The 19,072-nt window shown below is 44.6% G+C and overlaps 1 protein-coding gene and 1 pseudogene across 5 annotated transcripts in view; both read left to right on the top strand.

The window, feature by feature from the left end:
* ST3GAL6 (ST3 beta-galactoside alpha-2,3-sialyltransferase 6) overlaps positions 1-19,072 on the top strand; it is a 97,276-nt gene that overhangs the window by 40,687 nt on the left and 37,517 nt on the right. For all 5 annotated transcript variants that reach the window (XM_024558182.3, XM_024558180.3, XM_024558181.3 and 2 more), the window contains exons 4-6: positions 5,204-5,281; positions 8,549-8,652; positions 9,655-9,718. In XM_024558182.3, the coding sequence (XP_024413950.1) occupies positions 5,204-5,281; positions 8,549-8,652; positions 9,655-9,718 (246 nt within the window). The remainder of the gene's footprint in view (positions 1-5,203; positions 5,282-8,548; positions 8,653-9,654; positions 9,719-19,072) is intronic.
* On the top strand, positions 106-4,019 carry LOC123479517 (PRELI domain containing protein 3B pseudogene; annotated as a pseudogene).

The following is a 19,072-nucleotide window of genomic DNA, read 5'->3' as shown; positions in this document are numbered from 1 at the left end:
ATGCTGGTAATAGGAGAAATGATGAAGACAGTGGAAAAGGTCTGAGTTCAGCAATCTTTAAAAAAAAAATTATTGATTGATTTTGAGGGAGAGGGAGAAAGAGAGAGAGAGAGAAATTAATTTGTTGTTCCACTTATTTAGACATTCATTGGTTGCTTCTTGTACGTGCCCTGACCAGAGATTAAACCTGCAACCTTGGCTTATCAGGATAACACTCTAACCAACTGAGCTACCTGGTCAAGGCCAGCACAGTCTTTTGTTACCAGGATTTCAGGAATGTTCATGTTGTTCCTAAGCTAATGCATCACTCCAGTCACAGAAATTACCTCAAATGCATGTTGCTATGAACTTGCTTCCTTAACAGCTATTAAGACAGTGGCTAGGGGGCAGGTCAGCGGCCAGTGTGGTCTCCTTGCCTCTTTGCACATCGTGCAGGTTGCCAGCACCATGAACGTCTTAACTTCAGAGCGTGTCTTTGACCACCCATGGGAAACCGTTACAACAGGTGCAGAGCGGAAATATGGAAACCCTATGAACCCAGATGTGGTTGGATTTGATGCACTGGACAGACAAAGACTCTTCTGGAAAGCTGCACAGACAGACTTCTCACCACAGAGCAGGGACTGCCTTCTATTGTGAAGTCTCCTATGGGTGCAGCAAGAACCAAAACAGATGTGCAAGAACATTCTGCAGTCGATCCTCTAGAGAAAACAATGCAACTTAAACCCACTAAGCTTTATTTACAAAAATGGTTTCAGTAGATGAGAGACTTATATGCACATCCTCAGGAGCCAGAAAAAATCGTTTTGACTCAAGAGGCCAGGGTCACTGTGAAAGGAGCCAGTAGTTATCTCGAGGAGCTGATGGCAAGGCCCACGTGTTCCAGTGCTGACCCAGGCGGGAAGCCGTGGGCGGGTGGTGCGTGCGAGAATTAAATACCGAGATCGCGGAATGACAGCTTCAGCAAGAGGGGGCGTCAGGGCGCGATGGCGGCGGCAGCATTTGCGGGGAAGTGGTGGAGGTTGCAGTGCAGCACCCAGTGCCCCGGGTCTCCACTAGCTGGCATTGCACTTGTTATTTTAAAAAAAACCCTCTATTTTATGTACAACTTAAAAAAAAGCTGAAGAAAGGCTCTGTGACTTAACAAAGAGGTACAGGGTTTCTAATTATTAGTGTTGTTTGAAATGACTGGTTTTGAGGATTCCAATATTTATGTAAAAATTTAACACCTTTTGAAAAGTACTTGGAAATTGCATATTAAATCTCCTTAACACAGAATTTGAATGCTTTTCTTGTACTGGAGCTCTACCTGGCCTTGGACCAACCCCAGTGCAAAGCACAGCCACCTCTGAACACACGCGGTTGTCTTGCTTCAGTAAACTTCACGAGGGAACTCACTTACAAAAGAGAAATTATCCAGTTTTAAAAGATGTATTACTTTGTATAAAATAAACCACCATTAACAAAAAGATAGTGTATTATAGTTAGCAGGTTGGCACTCAATCCACTGAGCCACACCAGCCAGGGCCAAAAAGACTGTGTTTTAATTTGGTACTTGAGTGACACTTTTGGAGTGAAAATTATCACTTAAGTAATACATAAATGAAACAAAAATATGATTTTATTGTATTAAAAGAGTACTGTATTGTTTGCCCAAGTTTTGTAACTTAGTGAAGGTATTACCTTCCTTGGATTTGTACCTTCTGACTTAGTATGCTGTATCGTGGGCTGGTTATGTTAACTGAAAAAAATAAGTCATTACTGGAATTTTGCAGCTCTCTGAACTTAAACAGAAGGGCAGCTGTTCACATCTTTTAGCATTTAGGTAATTTACATTTGCCTAACCTGTAAATTACCATGTGTCAAAATTATGGCTCTGTAATTGCTAAAGCATGAGATGTTAGGTTATTTGAATATAATTACTTTTTGAAGTAATTGTGACCACAAAAAATCTTTCTTACATGAGGAGGAGCTGTATGTCCCTTGAAATTACTCAAGGGACATCTGTATCTGAAGCGTGAATCCCAGGTACTTAATGTGTTTAGTAATACGGGGCCACTGAGGAGGTGAGGGTGGTGGGAGAGCAGAAAAGCAGGAAGGAAAGCACTGAGCTGAAGGAACTGCTACACGAACCGCTTTGCAGCTTCTGTTTATGGGGAACCCTCAGTTTGGGTGTCGAGGGCAGCTGCACTCTGAGAAGCAGTCCAGGAAATGTATTGTTTCATATTTTGTAGCAGTTAGTTATCAACCAGTAAAAAATGTCTTTGATATTTGTAATTGTTGTTTATAGAGTATTTTTATTAAACAGTGATTAGCTCTTGCCTTTATTTTACAGTGCTTAATGTGATAAACTTCCAGTCAGGTTTTCTATAAAAGAAACCAGGTAACATAAACCACAGAAATAGTATACCAAACTATTTAAAAATTAGTGTTTTTCTACTTGAAATATTATATTGTTTAGCTTAAGACTTCTTAGGGCATTTGTGAAAGCAAATGAACTTCAGGAAGGGTTTTGATTGTTTTTTGTAACTAGAGATGGTTTTTACAATTGATATAACATTTCAGCTAAACAAAACTGCTAAATACCGATATTTAATAAAAAGCTGCCATGTGTATTTCTGTAAATCATACTTGTCCTGAAAAAGGTGTAATGAATGCACTGGCGATAAAACGATGTCTTCACACACACAGCTATGAAGACAGATGGTTGTCAAAGCCACCCAAAGTTTGTCTTCACAGTCTAAAATAGTTTGTTTTCTGTTCCTTAACAACTTTAGAGATAACCTTTATTTTGCCCTCTGAATATAGTTTTTCTTTAAGATTTTATTTATTTATTTTTAGTCAGAAGGGGAGGGAGGGAGAAGGAGAAGGAGAGAAACATCAATGTGTGGTTGCCTCTTGTGCGCCCCCACCGGGGACCTGGCCCACAACCCAGGCGCGTTCCCTGACTGGGAATGGAACTGGCAACCTTTGGTTCGAAGGCTGGTGCTCCATCCACTGAGCCACACCAGTCAGGGCTGAATATAGTTTTTATGACCTGATGTGTTGGTCCATCATACTTATGTATCTTCCTTATGTATAAATCAAGGAATTCTTGCCATTTATGGTATTCACAAAAGATGTTTCTTTGCATGAGGGTGTTACTAGCCACATACAAGGGGGACCCAAAAAACCACGGAATTTATTTATTGAAAAATTGTGTATTTATTCTTGCATGTTTAAACTTAAGTCACCCTCAAAGTACTGGGTTGGCCAAAAAGTTTGTTCAGTTTCCCTGTAAGATGGCTCTGTTAGCGCTTAGTTGTCTTCAACTTCATTCGAGACAATTTTGTGAGATTGTGTTGTGACAGCTGTCATGTCAGCGAGCATTTAAAAAAACGCATCAAGAGAAAACTAGCCAACTGCTTAGATTTTTCTGAAGTTGGAATGAGACTCGACTCTCCCCGCCTCCAAAAAAAAAAATCAAAATCAGTGAATTTTTGGTGTAGCCATTTTGATATTGAAGATGGAAGAAAACATGCAACGTTTTCGGCATATTATGCTTTATTATTTCAAGAAAGGTAGAAACACAACTGAAATGCAAACACAGATTTGTGCTGTGTATGGAGAAGGTGCTATGACTGATGGAACGTGTCAAAAGTGGTTAGGGAAGCTTCATGCTGGATGATGCTCACGGTCGGGTAGACCAGTTGAGGTTGATAGCGATCAAATGGAGACATTAATTGCGAACAATCAATGTTATGCCACGTGGGAGAGAGCTGACATACTCAAAATATCCAAATCAATAAAGTTATTCATGAAAATGAAAAATGTCTTTTATTTTATGGGGGAAAAACCCCTGAATGGACTTTTTGGCCAATTCAATACTCTACATGTCATGTAATGCACCTATTGAGATTTTTTTTCCACTGCTCAAAACAGTTTTTGGACTTGTCGACTTTGATGCCTTTTAGTGCTTTTGCCGTTTTTGTTTTCCTTCTTCCACATTGGCAAAAAGTTCCCCTTTGAGAACTGTTTTCATCCAGGGAAACAAAGAAAGTTGCTGGGGTGAGATCCAGTTAGCAGGGAGGGTGGGGCATGGGGGTCAGGCCGATTTTGGTCAAAAACTGCTGCACACTCAGTGTGGCTGGGCAGGTGCACTGGTAAATCAGCCATCATGAAATGAGCAAACGTGTTGAAAGCGTCTTCAAAGTAAATTTACTAAAGCTGAACACAGCCTCTCAGAACACCACCAGCTGGGGCACTGATACAGACGGGTTTCTAGAACACTCACCTAGCGGGGAATCCTGTACTACAAGGGGCCTGCCCTGCAGAAGATAATTCTGGTTTTTTTAGGGTCCCCCCTCATAGTTTGGGAACTTAGCATTTCTAACCATAAGGATTCTGTACTGCCTCAAAATTGAAAATTGGGTCTGCCCATGGGGAGCTCAGACTATTTCAGTTTGAGTCCTGTCAGTTATAGAAGAAAACGGATTAGTTTTCTTTTTAGATTGATTTTTCACATAATTGATTGCCATCAATATGCTGTTATCTTAAGCTGTTTTCCTCTTTCTTGGCTAAGTCTGGATCCTGCCCCCATCCCCTTCATTTGTTTTTGTTTCCTCTGTCTTTCGCAATACCCTTTTAAATTGTGGGGATAGGTGCTCCATTCAGGAGACACACGGGCCTAACCGGTGCCAAGGACTGAGGAGAGTCAGCTATGACTCCCAGTAGTGTGATCTGGGGAGTCACCAAATCACAAGGCAGGGTGTGTGCAACCTGCTCAGGCCAGTGCGTCTGTGGTCTTTGCACCTGGTGGGTGACCCACATGGGGTGTAGGGGATCTGCAGCTGTGTGCACTTGGGTGAGCCGGCTTCTCAGGCTTTTGGGGACTTCTGAAAAGCATGCCAGCATGTGACTTCCACAGCGCGGTAACCCAGGCCCTTCTGGGAGGGTCCTTCGATTCACCTCTCTGACCCACTGTGGGCCCCTCATCCCCTCAGCCTTTTCTCTCTCTCTCTCGCCTTGCATCCATGAATCCTGAGATGTGTGCAGGACTTGGAGAAGTTGCTGTCCTCCCTCAGGGGCAGCTGTGAGGCCTTTTGTTTCCTGCCTGAGAGGCCTCTCAGTGGTGGCATGAAGCGGGCTCCCAGGGCATTTGCTTCCCTTTGGGCCGACTGCCTGGTTCTGCTTTCTGACCCACGTTTGTGTTTCTGTCTTATAGGGTGCCACCTGTGGAAATGAAACGGAGAAATAAGATCCAGCCTTGCTCCTCAAAGCCAGCTTTTGCCTCTCTCCTGAGGTAAACATAAAGAAGAAACTGTGGCATACAGAAGGTTCAGAATGTGCTTGCAATCATTTCCCCCACTTGTTTACTTTTTCTCATACGACTCTTAGCAGTATAAAGCGGACACCCTACATTTAAGGAAGAGCTGGACTACCCGGTCCGTTTTTGCGCTTTTAGTCCGAGCCCCGCGCACGCTGTCGGGAAAGGCCCTGGAGACCTCAGTGAGACTAGTGTTCTGTTCACGCAGGCGAGGTCAGAGAGGTCTATTTGTGTCTGACCACAAAAGAGTGCCCCGGTTTTGGGGGTTTTATGCCACCCCCTTGTTTTCCCATGTTATTTTTATCCTTATTTGTGCCTTCTTCTCCCTCGCCTCTAGGTTAAACTTTACACTTAGAAATTTTCCTGACTTTCACTGACTTTTAATGACCTACATATTCATCTGTGGGGAATGTAAATAACAATCATTCATTATGGTTGTCAGGACTTGCAGGGAGTTTGTTCTTCCATCACAAGTACTTTCCCCCATCACCTCAATTTTAACTGGCTAATCAAAATTATTCTAGATAAAAAGGAATAAATGATGGTCTAGTTGGGGCATGCTTAATTGTGTAAAATGAGTATAAGGTCTCTTTTTTTTTTTTACCATTTTATCTATTAAGTATCAAAAATCAAATTTTCTGTTTTTATTTTGTTTTATTATATTATTGTACCTTTGCATTACTGGTTCTTTACATTTTGGGGGCTACAGGTCCCCTGAAAATGTCAACCCACTCCCTGGAAACCTGCAGATACGTGAACTCCTTCTGCACATGGTTATGGGTGGGCCACAGCTGCTGGTAGTGTGTCCGTGGGGCTGTGTCCAGTCAGGGCCACTGAAAGGCTCGAAGAGTGATCTTATACTGTTTTGACCATGCCCTGTAGTAAGAAATACATTTTACTTTGTAACTGAATATACATGCGTATTTATAATAAGAAAGAAGTTTTTTCTTTCTTATTCCAGATGCCCTGTATTCTATTCTATTTACTTAAAAAAAAAGTGTATCACGACTCACAGAATTGATTTCATGAACCATCTACGGATTGCAGACTGCAGGTTTAAAAGGCTATTCTAGAATCAAGGTATTCTTTGCCTTTAGTGAAAAAGGGTATTTCCTTTGTGAGAAAACCCTAGAGGGTTAAAGTATTTACATAGCGTTGCTCAGCAGTAGACATCTGTAGTTAATGGACAAGTAGATCTGTATTAGTGGTGTGAATTGTGTTAGCTGGGGGCGGGAGTGTTACCTGCAGGACTGTAAAGAGGACACCTTTCGTCAGAGTTAAGCCTGCGTATGGATTTCAGCTTTGTCAGATATGGGCCACTGACCCCAGATAATACTGTGCAGTTCCTTCACTTCTCATAGCTTCAGTTTCTTTGTCTAAATTGATTAATAGACTTTACCTACCTTCCCAGGCTTTTGTAGGTGTTACAGTAGCAGAAATGTAATGTAATATGATACATTATAATACAGTGTAATATTCAATGTAAGGTATAGTTATTACAGATAAGGCTGATACTTATTGAGCCCCTACTATGTGTGAGACATGGTGCTAAACTACTATTTCATTCAGAAATAAAATATAAGTCATTTAGCACAAGGTTTGGCTGGCAATAGACATTAATCATTGGTCATCATCCTCATCACCCCCTCCACCTCCAAAGAAGAGAGTCCTTTACAGCATTGCTCTCAGGGGGCAAGGCCATCTATGGTTCACTTCCCCAGGCTGGGAAGATCTTGAGTCTCCTCTCAATCCTCTGCAGGTGACCTGACACTTTATCTTCTCAGAGCAGATCCTGAACTTGAGCATCAATCCTGGTATACACGTGAACAGCTGGATCTGAGAAACACATCCTGTCTAAAGCAGGAAGGGCTGGTCTCTCCCCTGTTTCCTTAGTCTGAATGCCTGTGAGTTTTTAGCTCACCTCTGAAGATCTTAAACTCTGGGACTTGCCTCGGGCTAGTGACTCGTGAGTGGCAAAGCCCACATGAAGCTGTGGCTAGTTCACCCCTGCTCTGCTGCTGTTGATTTCCCTTGTCAGGCAGCCTCTGAGCCTCAGGGGCACTCTCATCTCCGCTGCAGTTTTCAGGCTAAGAAAATGCAAAAGCGACGAGTCTGGATAGATGGGGCCTGGGTGGGGGTTTGGGCTAAGGATTAGCTTGATTTGCTCTGTGTCGAGCCATCCTTCAGGTAGGTAACAATAGCATTTTAATATGAGTGTTACCTGCTTCTCCTCTCTAATTAAAAAAATTATTTTCTATTAGATAATGGTTGCATCAAGACTTAATTTGGAGTTTGAATTCATTCAGTCGTTTATTAAATATATGTTGCCTGCCTACCCTGCTAGGTACTGAAAGTGAGAAACACCAGAGGCACCCCCTACTCTTTTTTTTTTTAATTGATTCAAAGTGATGTTTATTTCTAACAACTTATGTTTGGTTGTATTTGCCATTTATAAACATTTAATAAAACCTGTGCCATATGCCATTTAGTAGTGTTGGTAATTGCTGTGATTGTTTTTTTTCTTATAATTCTAGCATTTAAGCTACAGGAGGATGGTGAGGCTGTCCTAAAAGGAAGGCACCCCCTACTCTTATCATTAAAATTGATACTTTATATCAATTGATACTAATATCCCCTACTTTAAAATTCTACTCTACCCCCTACCCCTCATCTGAGAGAGGCCCAGAGCAGGGGTTACCTTCAGGCCAGAGCAGACGATAAGAAGACAAATGCCCCTGGTTCTTATTCTTGAGTAGATCTTCATATAATGGCATCAGGAGTGTAGTTCCAGCTACATCTCATTTTAATGTATTTTTTATTTTCACGGCTGACACGTTCATACACATGATGCCTTTACATTTGGAAGTGGCTTGGCATTGATACTTTTATTTTCCCTTATTAGTTCCTTTCTTTCTTCCTGTATATGGCTAACATTTATCACTTGGTGTTGGTTGGTTTTAAAATTTTGCTCCCCCAAGCCCCACCCCTTAGCTGTAATATAATTTTGGTTCTGCTACCTGGAACGTGTTTCCATTCTGGTTTGTAGTTTCATGTGTATCCCATTCTATGTAATATTTAAATACCAATGAAGTGATTTTAAAGAATTTTTAAAAAGAATTATACATCCGGGTAGTCAATATAACAATATGAGTGATATGCTACATTTATTTTCAGTTGTGGCTTTAAAAGCCGAGAGGCATTAGAGGCATTTAGGAAAAGTCATTCTTTATCCTTATCTTCCAGGTTTCCTCAGTTCCATCCTTTCCTTTGTGCTGCTGATTTTAGAAAGCTTGCTTCCTTCTATGGTAGTGATAAGTTCGATTTGCCCTATGGGATAAGAACATCAGGTTAGTAATGTTGTTCTTGCCTGCCCTACGAAACGTGAGTGGTGTTTGATGTGAGCCACGTGTTTATATAACTTTAAGGTCATTTACTCTTTCTGCTTCGTAATGATTCCTAAAGAATTTGATTTGGGAGTGGGAGGAAGGGGATCAATTTTAACATACAAATCCCTTTGAGGCATGCAGAATGAAAGAATAAAAAAGGCAGGTTTTGTTGTCGTGTGGTTAAGACACTGCTCTTTACTTCTCTTTTGTCACCGTGTGGTCACTGAGTTCTGACGCCTTACCGTGTTCCAGCTCAGAATTAGCAGGACAACTTTGTGTGCGGGGTTCCTTCTGATCTCCCACTTCACCTTTTCACTTGTTTTGTTTCATCTCGTCAGCAAGTTCTAGCTCCTTGACCAATTCTAAAAATTTAATCGGTGGATATTTTATTTTTGCTAAATTTAGAGAGAAATATTCCATCTACTAATGATGAAACACTTTTCCCCTCTGCTTGCATGTGATTGGCCTTATGTCTCTTTACCTTCTCAATTTCTGAGAGACTCTAGAAGCCCAGAAGGTGACAAGCCTACAGTTTTCTGAGTTAGATCTTGCCTGTTTAACTAATCCTGTGTATATGTGTGTGTATGTGTTTTAAAAATATATTGCAGAGTTTGATAATTCAATAAGGTTTAAACTTTCTGCATATTCTTCTCTATACTGATGTCAATTTCAGAATCATTTGATACTACTAATTTGGGGGTTACTTTTTATGATTGTTTTCCCATTAAGCTTCTCTTTCTGGGTTTTTTTTGGCACGTGTCCTTGGAGCATTTACCATTTGAGTGTGCCTGTTAAGTAGTGCTGGCTAAATGCAATTGTATCTGAATCTTCATCATGGAAGAAATGAAATGTAGCCACACCGGCTGAAAGTGGCTTTGGAGGAAGCGATGGGGGGGAGGTAGCTTACTATGTACCTAAGAAGCCACGATTTCTCTCCTTCACAGTACTCCTTTTGTTTTCTAGCGGGACATTTTCAACTTGCTCTTTCAAAACTGCAGAGCTGTGACCTCTTCGAGGAGTTCGACAAGTGAGTTAATTTCCTTGCTTCTGTTAGACTTTTAGTTTCATCTGAAGTGGTTCAAAGCATGCCCCCACTATAAAATGCAGTCACTCGGGAAAATTCCACAGCATTTGTGCATAACTGACACATCTAGTAGTTACGTCCAGGACACTTGAAATAAACTACAAAGTTAATTTAGAAGCTGCGTGATTGGTTGGCCCAAAAGATTGCAGGTCTTATGATGTGTGATGCTGGTGCAAAGTGAGGACATTTTTAACCCACATTCATCTTTTCTAAGCTGTTGCTACTGAAGAATTAATTCACACCCCCGGGTAATCAGCTCACAGCCTCCCTCTGTGGGCTGTCTCCCATACCTTCCCATATGTCTTTAAACTGTTCATAAGGATCCTTTCTGTTTCATTTGAATATTGGATTTCAGAAGGAGCTCCCTTCCTTTTATTCAGAATTGTATTTGAGGGAAGCAAACAGCTTGCTTAGATACACATTTTCTGACTACAAATAGTAATTTAGCTTTTAGAAAATTTTTTTTGTCAAGTAACCCTGTCAGAATTGAATTGCCAATTGAATTAGCTGGTGGACTTACTTTACAGAGGCAGCCTTATTTCCAAAGTTTTACGCCACCCGGCAGACTTTGCCAGTGGTCCAGGGAATGATACGGGTGGTCTGTAGATGTCAGAGCTGCATTAAAAAGTAAAATGCAGAATTTCCCTTTTTGCTCAAGAAACAGAGGTGCTGTTTGAGGGGGAGGGTGGCACCGAAATGGGCCAGGGAACAGAGGTGTGAAAATGAGGTTGGAGGTTATACAACAGTGGCAGGAATAATGCTAGATTTTGTCTGAGTTTATCTCATTTTCCTCCTTGGGGGGCCCAGATTATCGACATGTGGCTTATGTTATATATGTTGGCTCATTTCAGTTTGTACTTGTTATAGTTTATTTTTTTGCTTTGTGATTCCTTTTTATTTTTATTAAATATTGGGGTGACATTGGTTAATAAAATTATGTAGGTGTCAGGTGTACAAATCTATAACCATCATCTGTGTATTGTACTGTGTGCTCACCGCCCCAAGTCAAGTCTCCTTCCATCACCATTTATCCCCCCTTTACCTTCCCTACCTCCCCCAGCCCCTTTCTCTCTGGTAATCTCTATACTGTTGTCTGCGTCTGAGTTTTTTCTTTGCTTAATCCCTTCAGGTTTTTCACCCAGACCCCCAAACCCTGTACGTATTATAATTTAAAACAATGCCATAACCTACCTCAATGTCCATTTTTGATTGCATATCAACAACATACATTCCCTTCTAACCTCAGGCTTATACAGCTCTCGTTAGTAGAGTATTGTTTTGTGCAGACTGTTGGCATCTGTGCTTTACGTCAGTTCTCTCTACTTTTTACAACCACCCTGCAAAGTATGCTTGGTGATCTTCACTTTTGCCTGGGGAAACTGAGGCCAGGCAAACGTACGTCGTGTGTCGTAGCTGGCAAATGCCAGAGCCAGGATGTAACCTAGAGAGATTAATCCGGTGCCTGGATTTCTGACTTAAACATGGCAAGCTGATACCTTAAATATTTGCAGCAAGTATCTGCAAATATTTGAAAAGATTCTTGGCCCTGTAAATGTGAGCCACTGTCAGGATGCTCGAGGCTATGGGAGTGCAAGTTTTGTTTTTATCTCAGAACCAGACTGCGTTGTGTTCAGTTGCTGTCAGAACCTCTTCTGGCACAGGTATTCGTCATCTGTGTGCCGGTCAGGCTGTTTCCTCTGGTTGCTCACTTGGTCTTTCCTCTCCCCACCCTTCTGTCCTTTGTCACTCAGAGTGCCCCGTCCTTGCACCGTCAACCCTGTCAGCTTCTTAGCATCTCCTGTTTGGGGAGGGAGGTGGGTATGGGTGGTGGAGAGAGATCAATACTCACGCTGACTGCACGAGAGTCCTTCAGTCTGAAGTTGTTAGGAGACAGAGGTGGAATAAATGCAGTCAGAGGCCCTTCCAATGGTGAGTGAATGGAAACACCCTTTAGGGGCCCCAGAGTGAGCACAGGACGCACTCAGACACAGCATTGCCGAGCTGCCTGTGTGACACGCGCACGCCTGCTCCCTAGGGACCTCGGAAAGAGTGTTTTGAACTTTGACAACATTGACTGAGTTCAGAAACATCCAACCTGTAGGGAATTTTTATGAGTTTGTCTGAGGCAAACTGACAACAAATGCTTGGGAGCAAGACCTCCCATGGTCTGGAGAACGGCACTTTCGCAGCTTATTTTATATATTAGAATAAAAGGAGGTCGAAGGAAGGTGCATGAAGCCCACTGGCGGAAGATTAAGGAGGTGGGAGAAAGCACAGCAGGGATATCTCTAGGACTGCATAGAAGACAACACAGAGAAACACATACTTTTATATGGGTGGATACAGGGCAGTTAACTGTTGACATTTGCGGCACATAACGAGAGAGGGCGTGCAAGGAGCTAGGTAACCACAGGGGCTTGTGGTCTGAGCTCTGGTGCCAGCGGTTGTGCCTTCAGGGGCTGGAAAAGAAAATTACTCTGGCATTTCAAAGGTATGTTATCCTACATGCTTCAGAGCGATGGACAGGGCTCACTCGAGGTAAGGATTGACCTTTGCTAAGAAAGCTATCGGCCTGGGACAGGACTGCCTGCCGTGACCCGCCCAGTTAGGAATGCACGACCAGACCATGCCGTGTAGTAACTTTTGGTCACTGACCTTGTTAGGTCAGGTGTGCCCCACTGAGCTTGGCAGGTTTATTGCATAGCCCATTCTTCGCCCACAGTAAGAAGATACCTGTGATGCTATTACCTTCTCTGTGCATGTTAACTTTTGCCAGGCTTCACATGTGATAGAGTTAATCCATATTTTAAGTAAGTCGTTCTGTGTTTGTCTGGCACCCACCGCACAACACAAAGACCAGCTTATGCCTGAGCAATACATTGGACAGACATTCTGGAAAGGCAGGTACACCAGCCTGCCTTAGTGCTGCCTGAGCCAACTCATACTGTCCCCTGAGTGACCTCCGTCTACCATTTCTCCTCTAGACCTGGGGAGCACGCTCTAGAAGAAAGAGGTCTGAGAACAGTCTTCCTTTCTCAGGCCGAGCATTTGGACTGCCCGCAGTGGGGGAGTCCTTCCTGAGCCCCCGGCCGTGCATTGGGAAGCTGGCCCCACGTGTATGAACAAGCCGACCTGTTCACTCTTGGTTGTTGGTGTGCAGGTCAGAGAGGAGGGGCTGAGGTGGGGAGAGCTGAGACCCATCTTTTCACATCCATTTCTTCTTTGGCTTCTTCCTTCACCAGCATGTGATTCTTCCTCAGTCCTCTTTGTCCTTTCCAGAAGGGTTCAAACACTTGTTGTTGTTGTTGTTGTTGTTTCAAATCTGAATCCTTTATGGTCCTACCAGATACAATCCTAGTTTCATGTAGGTATCTCTTCAGCGGGCATGACACCCTCATTTATGAGAGATTCCACTGTGAATGGGAACACACCAAATATTGTACCAGCTGCATTTACTAGATAGAAGTTTTCTACTTTCTCACAGTTGTTACGTAAACGAAGTTGGCAGGTGAGCATTCCAGGGCCAGCCCAGGAGCTGTGAGCATCGGGGCCAAGGCTTCTCCATTGTGACTGGGCCACTTCTTCGACATAGCTTCCTCCTTTTGGTCCACTCTGAGGGCTGTACTTTCAGCCGTCACATCTACATTCTGGCCACCAAGCAGGAGGAAGCAGGAAGGGCATGCTCCCAACCAGGAAGACTCGCCGCCTCCTTTCAGGACATTCCCCAGAAGTCACGTAGAGCAAGCACTTCATTACATTCTGTGATGTGCTGGAGCCGGTGGGTACCACGTGGGCGGGCTGCAGCTCTTCCCAGCTCTGTGTTCAGTGCCATGGGGGTGGAAGCTTGAAATTACCCACGGTGGGGTAACTGATACCTTGGAAATTGGCAAACATAACCAACGGAGGCTTCCCCATCCACTTCCTCCTCCCAAAGAGTGGTTGTTAAACATTTGCTAGCAAATACAGATTACATCCAGTTGACCACATTTGCTAGCAAATACAGATTGCATCCAGTTGACCTGGCATATAATCACAAGGCCACACGTAGCTGTACATTGGAGATTGTAGCCCTTATTCTACATGGCTGTGTGCTCACCTTTTTCTAAAAAAAGAGTTCTATTTTAATGAACAAAGGGAACATTATTGAGGGGAAACTAGCAGTCTTCATCAGCATTCCCCACTGTTTTCCTAGTCCCCACCTGTTTGTGCTTGGGACTGCCAGGACTCTGAGCTCAGTTGCTACGTAACTCTGGAGCACTGAGCTCGGCGCTCCCAGCAGCCCTGGTTTCTGTCTTGGAGAACTGATATGTGGTGCAGACTGTGGAAACATCCTGGTGTTGTCAATCATTTTGAGGTGGCATCTCTTATGGAGGTCTAATTCATGCCCTGTTTGTAAGGTAATTGTAGTAAGTAACTCTGAGGCAGAGAGAGCCTTTTTCTAAGGTTAGTAACATGAAGAACCTGGGCCAGAAGTAAAGAGGGAAGGGAACAGGAGTGTGTGTGTTTGGCCATAAAACCGTGTGAGAGAGCCTTGGAGCTGTCACAGTCCCATGCTTGTTCTCTGCCTTCTCCCTTCCCTAATCACTCCACGCTCCTCCCCAAAACAACAACAACAGAAACCCGCATGTGTTTCCCTCACAGTTTTTTTTTTTTGTCACAGTAATAATGATAATTTATCTCCCTTCCTGTAGTCATGTCTGTGTTGTGTGGACTGAGCCAGGCTCAAATGCGAAGTAGTGAGGTCCTCAAGGTGGTCAGAGGCAGGAAGGATGGAGATCATCTAGTCCACCCCCTCTTGTCAAGATGAGAAAACCGAGGTCAGAAAGGTTACCTGACGTCGGAGTTCAGAGGCTTCTGGACGCCTACCATTCTCTGGGCCCCGCCTTCACATTTCGAAAAGCGCAGGAAAGACGGAATGATGCCATGATAGTCTTAAACTGAGTACCACCTGAAGAGGCAAGGGGAGGGGAATTCTGGAATTGCGAATTCTTCCGGTTATACTCTTTAGGGTTTCCAGGGCTAAGAATTGCCCCCATTATTTAATACAGCTTATGCTTTCATCCTTAACCACAAGCCATTTTTAACCAGCTGATTGTTAGCACTTTTACAGGGTTAAACTCAAACATCTCCAGGGTACATGTGGAAGGTCATTGAAAACATGTTCTCGTTTTTCCTCTTGAAGATACCTGTTCTTGATCGACTCTTCTCTGAACAGATACTACAGAAGGATGTGTTTTCTTTCCTCAGCTCTCACCCTGAAAGTAAGATCATACTTAGTGAATGTGCCGATTGGCCTTCTGTCTGAACCTGCCTCTGAGCCAGATGGCCCTACTGAGTATGGGAAAGGAAGAGGTCTCACAGAAATGTTGACAAATGGTTTTTTAATCGAGGTAAAATTTGCATAACACAAAATGAACTGCTGAAAGTGAGCACTTGGGTGGCATTTGTACACTCACCAGGCTGTGCTCCCACCCCCTCGAGCTAGTTCCCCAAAATCAACCATTTAAAAATGATTATTAGAGCAATCTTTTAAATTTGTTTCTTTTCGCGTTTCCCCTTTTATGGAAACACTCAGACTAGTTCCCAGACCAGGACTTTGGCAGCAGAGGACCGATACCAAACCTGCTAGGAAAGGGCAGCTTGAAAACGGCTGGTTGTGGTTCTGGGGAAGGGGTGAGGGCGAGGAGGTGGGTGTTCACGGGCCGTCTAGACAGAGGGGTCAGCACTTGGGTAAGAAAAGCACTCAACTGCTCTGTGACCCTGGGCAAGGTTTTGAGTTTCTGAACCTTGGTTCCATGTAAAAGGGGGATGGGTGGACCTGTATGTGCGCGACTCCGACGCCAGTTTTACCTGGGAAGGGTGAAGCTGGCGCAGCCGCCGTGTGCGAGAGTCTAGTCAGCCTGACCCGGGGAGCTGGGGGAAGGGGGGCGCGGTCTCTCGGTGCTGTTTTGTGAGTCTAGAATTCTTTCAAAATAGAAAGCCTAAGTTGAAGACATATGACAACACAAAACTTACACATCAACGTTCATAGCTGCATTATTCAAAATAACCCCAAGTCCAACAACTGCTAAGTGTGTACCCACCTACTGGTGTATTGTTCAGTCCCAACAAGAAATGTAGTACTGATTTGTGCTACAACCCGGATAACCTGGGAAACATTATGCTCAGTGGAAGAAGCCAGTCACAGAAGGCCACATATATGATTCCACTTATGAAAAGTAGCCAGAATAGACAGATCGGTAGGGACAGATGGTAGACTTGGTTGCCAGGACTGGAGTGAGGGGAGCACGGGGAGCGCCTGCCACAGGTTGTGGGTTTCTTTGCGGGGTGATGAAACGCTCCGAATCTACCGGTAGTAGTGGTGACTGTCGCACAACTTTGTGAACATGCTAAAGCCCACTGATTTTATTATGTATAGTGGTGAATTTTATGTATGTGAATTATATTTCAATGAAAAAAATTTTTAAAAGGGGAGGTGGTTGAGGTGACCCTCAGTTTCCTTTCCAGCCTCTACAGTACTTTGTTGGGAGGGCACAGCGAGGCCACGCCTAGGAGCCATTTGGAGAGACACAGTGTAGTTCTCTTGTCATTCCGTCTGCATCCTGCTGCTGTGGATGACTTCTCAGGCTTGGGTTCCTCTCTTTATTCTGCAAAGCACAGCCCACATGAGGCGGCCATGTTTTACAAATTTCACCAAAGACTGAGGATACTTTAAGGGGATTGCATCACAGAAAAGCCATTCTTAAAATGGGCCCATGTTGCAAGGCTCTGACGCTTCCCAGCTGTATGTGTAGCTCCTTAGCTCCCGCCTGCACCTTGGCCCCAGGGCTGCTGCTTTCATTCTCCCACAGCCAGAGCAGCAGGAACCCTGAAACAGAAAATCTCAGCTCCTACTTAAAAGGCATGAACTTCTGTGGCCGGTGTGACTCAGTTGGTTGGAGTGTCGTCCCATAAACCAAAAGGTCACGGGTTCCATTCCTGGTCAGGGCGCATGCCTAGATTGCGTGTTTGGTCCCTGGTCGGGGTGTGTATGAGAGGCAACTGATTGATGTTTCTCTCCCTCTCTCTCTCTCTCCCTTCCCCTCTAAAATCAGTAAGTGTGTCCTCGCGTGAGGTTACAAAAACAAAAATAAATAAGTAAAAGACACAAACTAGCTTCCCACCCCTAACGGGCAGCGTCACCTTCTGAAAGCATACCGGACTCTGTGGAGAATGCCCGAGGCCTGCAGAGCTGCTTAGCCACAAACCTCTCACCTAACGGAAGCACCTGTGTTAAGTTAGTTGCCTCTAACTGGTGGGGATTCGTGAAAGCTGCCAAGTTGCTCACCCAGGCAGAAACCATTGTGTCAGCATCAGCAGAGCCTGGTTAGGTTGGCAACCCGCCAGGGCCAGTGCATGGCCTCCGGCAACTTAAAAAGAAGAAAAAGATTTAGACACCAGCAGTGTATTTACTAAACAGAGCCCGGTCTCTGTTAGAGACGCCAATGCCTGCATCTCCACTCCCACGTCTCACTGGTTTGCAGGGTTTCTTTACTTGGCAACATTTTCAGCTAAGAGGAGAAGTTGAGGGTGAGGGGAAGCTGTGATTCTGTGTCAACAGAGTGAGTCATGTGTGGTGAAGGGGCAGGAACAGCCACTCCCAGTTTTGTGGCAACTACTACAGTCACTAGCTGTTGGGTAGAGCTACAGACACATGGTACGTGTGTGGGAGGAAATGGTCACATGCAACACAGAATAACGACATTCAAGACCTCGGTGATTCACTGCTTCACAAAAGGGCAAACTGAGGCAAAAGGTTATGTCACTAGGCCGAGGTCCCAGAGATAGGGTGGCCGGAACCAGCAGTCAGATCTGCAACCACAGCCCGTGGCACGGTGTTTTGGGACCTTTGGGCAGCAAGCAGCAGTCTTGCTGGCTAAGAAGTGATTAAACAAAGCTGACCACTACCTCCCACATCACAGAGATACGTGGTATCTCTGGTGGTCCTGCAGGTTGGTGGTCCCCCTGGCAGGGGGGCTGCTTGTGGCGACACAGACCGGATTGCCCAGCTCCAGGAAGTACCAGTGCACACACGGAGTTACCTGCGTGGCACGCTCGGCGGTTGGACTGTGTGCGGCCCGCACGTCTGTGTGGAGCAGCCTGGTTATGAGACGGAACTAGTGGCGGAGATGTCAGGGCAACTTCTCCGGCGCTCTGTGCCTTTTCCTTCCTGTTAGTTGCGAGATGACAGCAGCTGCTCCAACTCCATGTGATCACATGCTGACATCTAAGCAGAGAGGAAGAGGTGGATAAAAAAAGTGATCTGCTCAAACCATTCTGTTGCTCGGAGTAAAATCTTCTCTGGAGCATCTAATAGACTTCCCCGATGTCTTTTTTTTTTTTTTTTTTTTAATCCTCACCTGAGAATATGTTTTTGATTGATCTGTGAGAAAGAGAGAGAAACATTGATCGGTTGCCTTCCTTGTGTGCCCAGCCGGGAATGAAACCTGCAACCAAAGTATGTGCCCTGCCTGGGAATCAAACCCCAACCCTTTGGTGTATGGGATGATGCTCCAACCCAGCCAGGGCTGGACTTTCCTGACATCGTGTTGCCCAGGGATGGGTCGCATGGCCACCTCTAGACCAACCGTTGGCAGGGAAATGTAGTCACCATTGTGAGGCTTCTCAAAGCAGGGCTCTGCTAGCAAGTCACAAGGGACACTGGCTGTTGGCAATGTGAGCACTGGGACCTGTCGCAGCTTGTGGAAGACGGAGGGATGTGTTAAGGCACAGGATGCTGCTGAAGGGAAAATGAATGTCAGAAAGCGTTTGGAAGAGAAGACGTAACAGATCCCCTGAAACGGACAATTCGAGTTTACTTTCTCTACACTGATATTGATGCTTCCCTCCACACACAGTAGAAACTCTCCTGCATTTCGCTGACTTGGCGAGGAACACGCCTTCCACCTGGGGCCAGTGTAATCTCGTAACTGGTATGGCGTCAGCAGCTTTCCAGATTTTCCACGAGCAGGTCCAGGCCCTCTCGGAATGGTCTGTTTGCCAGATGAGCAGTTTGGGGCGTGCGTCTTTCACTGCCTGCTTCCAGGGTGGGGGAAGGAAGAACAGATACCTGCTTCTCCAGACTCAGAGTAGGAGCATGACCACCACACTTAAGGTAACAACCAAACCGATTTCTAAAGTGTGCAGCCTGCGAATGGACGTCTTAGACTGGAGACCACGGAAGTATAAATAGTACTATTCTTGTCCTCTAGGGACACCCAGTTCACCGCGGCTATTTGTGCATGAAAGTTGCGTTAA

The sequence above is a fragment of the Desmodus rotundus genome, chromosome 2, assembly GCF_022682495.2.
Source record: "Desmodus rotundus isolate HL8 chromosome 2, HLdesRot8A.1, whole genome shotgun sequence".
In the NCBI taxonomy this organism is placed as follows: Eukaryota; Metazoa; Chordata; class Mammalia; order Chiroptera; family Phyllostomidae; genus Desmodus; species Desmodus rotundus.
Note: the sequence above shows the minus strand (reverse complement) of the source record. Positions and strands in the feature narration are given on the sequence as shown.